Genomic DNA, 7,160 nt, shown 5'->3' on the forward strand with positions numbered 1-7,160 from the left:
GGGAAAAAATTACAGGTAGAAAACATTATAGATTAAGAAAGACTTAAGAGATAAAGCAATCATGTGTACTGTATGATCATGTTTGGAAGTTGATTTAAACAAACAAAATAAAAACATAATTTAGATTGATATTCGATATATAACTGCAATCTTTAAAAATGTAATACAGATAGTTCCTGATGAATAACACATTCAAGTTACAAGCCATGATTACAATCATGCATTTATAATTCTTAACATTTTAGCATTAGCAATATGTATTGAATACAATGTTGCAGTGTGTAATTGCTGTTACCATTCTCAGCTGTTTTCTCCAGATGTTTCATGTTATAATTACTAATCAAAACACTGCCATTTAGGGAGGGAGGGGAAAAATGAGGACCTAATGTCGGGGATATTTAAGTGGAGAGAAAATGTTTTGAGAATGATGTACAAATGCACTGTACACAATTGATGTGTGTATGGATTGCGATAACAGTTGTATGAACCCCTAATAAAATGTTAAAAAAAGAAAAGAAAAAAAAAAACACAAAAAACACTGCCATTTAGCAGGCTATGGACATCTAGAATGAAGTCTGTGTTGATGTTGGTATAGGGAGTCATAACAGAATAGAAAGTTTGCCAATGTTCAAGTCTAATAACATCCAAGAATTGAACTACATACATGTTCAATAACTGTTATGACTCTGACTTCACTGTTATAACACTGAACACAACAAAGAGAGATGAGATTTAGAAAGATACTGATAAACAGAGGCAATAAAGTTTTTTTTAAATGCTCGTCTGTTATTAGAACTAAATTATAATCGATGTTTCCTTAAAGTAGCCTTGTCTTTTAAAGACAAAGACAGATGTAGTACAGATTAAATGAGATGATGTCCTAGATTGATTCCAAAACAGTTTAAGATAGAGAGGCAGTGAGAAAGGCTATAGAAGAAATAAAAGTAGCCTTACGTCGATAACTATTGAAGTTCAGTGATATTTTATTCTCTTAAAAAGTTAAAAAAAAGAAAAGAAAAGAAAAGCTAGATAGTAAATAAGAAAGACCAAAGAAGAATTGATGCATTTGAATTCTGGTATTCACATATAATAATAAATATGCCATGGACTGCTAAAAGAACAAATAAATTTGTCTTGGAAAAAGTATAGCCAGAATGCGCCTTAGAATTGGGTCTGATGAGACTTTGTCTCACATACTTTGGACATCTTGTCAAGAGGGGTCAGTCCCTGGAGAAAGACATACTACTTGGTAAAGTGGAGGCTCAGCACAAAAGAAGAGAAACCTCCAGGAGCTAGACTGACTCAGTCGCTGCCACAATAGGATGGCCCCAGCAGGAATGATGAGGAGAGCAGGACCCGGCAGGGTTTCTTTCTGTGCAACATGGGGTGGTTCTGAGTTGGAACCACCTGGAGAGCACCTAACGATACTTCCTTGTCTTTAATTCTCCTCAACGTGTATGACTGTTATTAAGTTTGGGCAAAACACTATAAACTCCCAGGTTAAGATATTTTAACTATTTTTGATTCCCCAAGTTCACCGTGCTATTTCAAGTGTTTGTATATACTTGATAGTATATCAAACATGATTGTCCTGTCTGGTGCTTTTTTCCTTAGCATATGAGGGGGTCCCACCCCCCAACCCCCCAAAAAAAGACTGGAATTTTTTTTTTACAAAGCTATGTATTTAAATATTTTTATAAAACAACCTTAACACCTTTAAAGTACTCTCTATTACACTTCCTACATTTGTCAAATCTGCAATTCCAATCTTGGAAACATTTTTCAAGCTCATCTGTTTGGGCTGACAGCACCTCCTCGTTTTTTTCTTCACCTTTTCTACATAGTCAAATTGCTATCCTTTTATGTCCCTCTTTAATCGAGGACACAAAAAGAACTCCCTGGAGCAGGGTCAGGTGAGTAATGTACATCGGGCAAGAGAGGCATGCTGGTTTTTGGCAAAAACTAGCATACTGAGATGGCTGTGTGAGTAGATGCATTATTGTGGTGGCAAAACCAGTCCCACGCCTGCCTCAAATCAGGCTTTCTTGTTACACACTGTTATGCTACCTTTTCAGAACCTCTAAATAGAAAGCTTGATTAATAGTCTGGCCTGGTAGAAAGAGCACCAAATGCACCATCCCCCCCACATTAAAAAAAAAAAAAAAAGCACCATCTTGATCTTTGATTTCACTTGATGAACTTTTTTTGGGTGAGGGGACGATGGTGTCTTCCACTGGCTTGATTGAGGTTTGCTTTCGGGGTCATAAGAATTGCACCATGTCTTGTCACCAGTAATGACCTTGGAAAAAAGTTTGGGTGGCTTAGGAGCTGTTCTTTCAAAGCACAGCATGTTTCCACTCAATGCTTTTTCCTGGTGAGTCAGAACTTGAGGCACACATTTCACAGTGATCCTTCTCATTCCCAAATCTTCCATTAAAATTATTGAACCAAGCTCCAAGATAGCGCAGATAGCTGTCCCACCTCTTCAATGGTCTGTTGTCAGTTTTCGAGTATAAATGCATGAATTTTGTCCATTCAGGAAGTTGACAGATGTCCAGAATGAGGTTTGTCATCAATCGTCATTTAACCTTTTTTGAAACAAGAAAACCAATCCTACACTTGAGTTTTCCCCATAGTGCTGTCCTTGTAAGCTGTGTTCAACATCACAACAGTTTCCTGCAGCATTTTTCCTGAGCAGGAACCAAAATTTCACAGCCACACACTCTTCTCTTAAATTGGCCATCACAAAATGTGGTTCGAGCAAAACCACTTTTACCAAAAAATTCACTGTGACCAGACAGACCCTACCCAGGTGATGCCACTAGGTGCACTAACCCAGGGGCAGTTGCTCGATGCTCGCCTACAGGGAAAAATGCATACCACAAAAGCTCTGCCCAACTCCTCAGGATATTGAGAGAAGCGATACTAGGAGGGGGTAAAGGGAAGGTGGGAGGAGAAAAGGGGAAAGGATTACAATGATCTACATATAACCCCCTCTAGGAGGATGGACAACAGAAAAGTGGGTGAAGGGAGACATCGGTCAATGTAAGACATTAAAAAATAATAATTTATAAATTATCAAGGGTTCATGAGGGGGGGGAAGGGGAATTGGGTACCCCATTGTATATATGACAAGCTACTATTATTTGTTAAATACACAACTCAAATGCTACTGCCTCTTGGAAGTCTTTCCTACTTAGCCTCTAAAGAATTATTTCCTTTGCCTTCTAGTTTTGTGCCATATACATTCTTACATTTAACCCTCACTATTAAGCCATTTATTCTGTTTCCAGAATAAATGTTTGTACAGGTGGTTTCCTTTACATGGGACATTCTTTCCACTATTCTTTGTCTAACTTTTGTTCACATTTAGATATATTCTTTAGAACTCACTATCCAAAATTCCAGACTAAGCTAAGTGCCCCTTCTTTATACTACTATATGCTTTTAATATTCTTAAATTAAAAAACAAACAAACCCACATTTCTAAAGTTAATCTGTTAATGTTTCTATCTCCCTTATTGAAGAGTAAGTTACTAGCTGTGACATTTATCTTACACTTCCTCCAGGGACACTCTTACTGCAGGCACTGGTGCTCAGCCAGCAGGGGATGACAGCTCGAACTCTCTCTCTACTCTGGTTGAGGAGTACCGCATGAGGCTGCAGGCCCACTCTTTCTGTACTCCTAAGGCCTTCCAAAACGCCTCACATTCCGCAGTTACATGGGGAGTATATTTACTGTAAGGACCTGTAATATTTAGGCAATGTTAAGAAAGATTTAAAGAGTACGAAACTAAATAAATAGTACAGCTTATTTTCCACTTTAGTAACTTACGTTCTGGCTGTTTCTCATTGGGCGTTATAGATCGCACAAAATCTTGTGGAGTCATAAACACTTCAGATTCACCAGGCTCACTGATTACTTTCAAGGTGGCGAAATACCGGAAGATTTTGTCTGGTGTAGAGTAGGCTCGAATCCTATTCTCATACTCCATCACCTGAAATTGGAAATTTAGAGTATGCTAATATATCAAGCAACGTCCACTCATATATTTTCCACTTTATTTGGGCAAGAAATTTTATTACATAATTTTCACTGTAACAGTAATTTTATGTTAAAAATAGATCTGACTTTTAAAATATGTTGAATCTCTTTTTTGCAATATGCCATTCATATTCTAGTTGAAGGATTGCTTGTGTAACTTGTTAAGAACTTTTTTGAAGCGGGTTATAATTTCGCAAATCACTGAATGCTAACAAAATTGAAGAATGTCTTTAGAGAATTTTTTAATAACTCAGTAACACATTACACAGCCACATATATGGTACCTATAGGTTCCTGTAAGGCAGAATTAAAATGAAGGCAAGGGGCTTTAGGTTTATAGGTTCTTAAATACATATTTGTAAAAAGCGATTGATTTTACAGTTCTTACTTCTATGCAACTTCCTGAATCTTAATATGAAACAGACTTGGAATTTCATAGTTTTAAACAGCTAACAGTCATTCAGAGACAAAGCACTTTAAATTAAATTGCAATCAAATTCAGCAAGCTGTCAGCTCTTTTACATATAGCATATTCAAAAGACAGCAGAGTGGAGAGGGGCACAAGCTCCTCTGAATGGCAGTAAATCATGCCATACCTGTAATCACACTACAATGTTTATATGAGAGGTTGTCCTCTTATATGTGCATGGAACATACAACATGCTGTAGTGAATTTGGTGAAAAAGATTTCACTCAAAACTAAAATTTATTAACTAAAATAATCCAACAGTAAATAAAAGCTGGCTGTTAAGTATATACAGAAGTCAGATCAATAAAACACAAACCCTTTAAATGTCTATAAGGCAATATACTAATATTGAGAAAGGATTTTTAATGTTTATATTTTCTTACAATATAACCAAATTATTGCTGCCTTTATCAGTTCTGGCCAGATGGTCCCCTTTAAGTCACTGTTTAACAATGGTCTCAATTCCACTTCCACAGGTGCTTTTAGCAACCGAGAATGTTAATTTGTAACTATAGATGACAGGAATCTTTCCACTGCTAACTGCGGTGAAGTCACAACACTAATATCAGAACAGATTTTAATCAAAAGATTTTAATTTTTCCATCTTAAATTTCATCCATCATTGTTACACTTCAGGAGCAGAGGCTTGAAATAGAAAATTCTAACTTGATTAGCAAACTCACTGTCATTTCTATATTTTCATATGTATTACTCTTTGAATTATGAAACATTTCCAGAGTGTTGCTGTTTCCTAGACTCTTGCTCAGTAAAGAGTTTATTAATTATTTTTATATGTACCTTTCTTCTTATTATTTTTACATTTCTAGCAGCTCTGCTTATTCTGTTGTTTTTGAGCTGTCAGTTTCTTTGAGGCTGGGTTCAATGGCATCTTCAATTTAAAGAGGGAAATTACTTAATAGATAAATAAAATGATAAATTATTTTCATCATTGTATTTTAAAAGGCGAAATTATTTGGTTCATTTCAGTTGTAAATAAAATTGTTTTGCTAGGAAGACATGAATACTAAAAGAGCTAAGAAAACGGATCAGGTAACTGGAAACCTTCAATTTACATACGTATAAATAGCAGAATGAACAGGAATAAAGACGGACAAAGAAAGTAACACTAGAGAGCATCATATACCTAATTTCATCCCATCTTTGGCAAACGAAGAAACTGAAGCATGAAACAATTAAGTACACATGTTTAAAAGTATACAGCTGGTTGCTAATAGAAGCAGGATTCAAATATATTCTGCGTGACTCAAAGTCCTTGCTTATTCCATTGCATTCTCTAATATCACCTGCTTTGGTTGCAATCTTTTGCTCATGGTGTACCGTGAGGTGAGTTAGTGTCATAATACTTCAGTGATCTTACTATTTCTCACTGTGATTCTGAGCCTTGAGTCCTCAGTTTATCTGTTGTGATGGGGATTGCTAGCTGTCTACTACGTTGGAGTGAAGAAGCCACTTCCACACCTGGTTTGCTCATGAAGCCTCCCACAATGCTTCTCATATATGATTGATTTTACCTTGTCTGATTACAAAGCTCTCTTTGTCAGTATAGTTAATATCATAAATACCCCAAACTTCCTGTTGCTCAAAGTAAGAGCAAGAACACAGATGGTCTACAGAAGGGTACTCTTCTGTAGCCAGTATTTCCGGAGAAGAAGCTGTAGTCTAATATAAAATGTCTTTGATGTGACGCTTGCAGCTAAGTCTCCTAGCTTCTAAGAGGTTGAAAAGTTCTTTAGGGTGTTTTAAGAAAATTGAACACTGGTGAGAAAAACATCAGGAAAATTACACCACGGAATTTTTTTCATCATGAAAATGTCTGCTCTGTCCAAATGAGGTATTCATTAGAAAGCCTTACCTGCTCCACACCACAATCCTGACCTTGTCCCTTCAGACTTCTGTATAGTACTCCCAAATGCAATGAAACATTAAAAGAAACACAATGGGTATGCCATAACTGCGGTTTTGTGCGGTGTAAGCTGAAGAGCACAGAATTCTATATGGATGCGGGCTTCAGAAGTATATAAACCTACATGTCTGGTATGTTGAGAAACAGGAGCTTCATACCTTAATATTTTTGTTTAACAAAGGTTTTACAGCAGAGCCTTTGGAATTACCCTCATAAGCATACACACATATATGCATATACCAAAACCCAAACACACTGCTGTGGAGTACATTCTGATGAACAGGGTTTCCAAGGATGTAGACTATTATGAGAGCAGAAAGCCTCATCTGCCTCCCAAAAGCAGTCCAAAGTATAATACACTATGCCACTAGTGTTCCTACATATATACACATAAATACATACACCCCCCCACACACATATACTTCACAAAAGCAGACATATTTGCCTTCACACATACATAAAATTGTATATCAGCACATACTATTTTGCTTATGTACCTAAAACTTTTTCAAAATTAAAGTAAAACACACAAAACAATCAATCCTTAATGAGGATTATAAGTAGCAATGCAGGAAAATAAGCTGGATGAACAATCTGGAGGAGAAAACAATGGGACTGACAGTTCTTGGGGGAGATGGGAAAGGAAGTGGTGTTAACAATCCCAGGGACAAAGGAACAACAAGTGATCGAAATCGGTGGTGAGGAGGGTGTTGGAGGCCCTG

General features: G+C 36.7%; 1 protein-coding gene across 3 annotated transcripts in view; it reads right to left on the reverse strand.

Moving 5' to 3' along the window:
- MICU1 (mitochondrial calcium uptake 1) overlaps positions 1-7,160 on the reverse strand; it is a 246,523-nt gene that overhangs the window by 183,182 nt on the left and 56,181 nt on the right. For all 3 annotated transcript variants that reach the window (XM_045291556.1, XM_045291555.1, XM_030885953.2), the window contains exon 4: positions 3,836-3,998. In XM_045291556.1, coding sequence (XP_045147491.1) covers positions 3,836-3,998 — 163 coding nt within the window. The remainder of the gene's footprint in view (positions 1-3,835; positions 3,999-7,160) is intronic.

The sequence above is a fragment of the Echinops telfairi genome, unplaced genomic scaffold (genome assembly GCF_000313985.2).
Source record: "Echinops telfairi isolate 266 unplaced genomic scaffold, ASM31398v2 ScPeMD7_70;HRSCAF=299, whole genome shotgun sequence".
Lineage (NCBI taxonomy): Eukaryota > Metazoa > Chordata > Mammalia > Afrosoricida > Tenrecidae > Echinops > Echinops telfairi.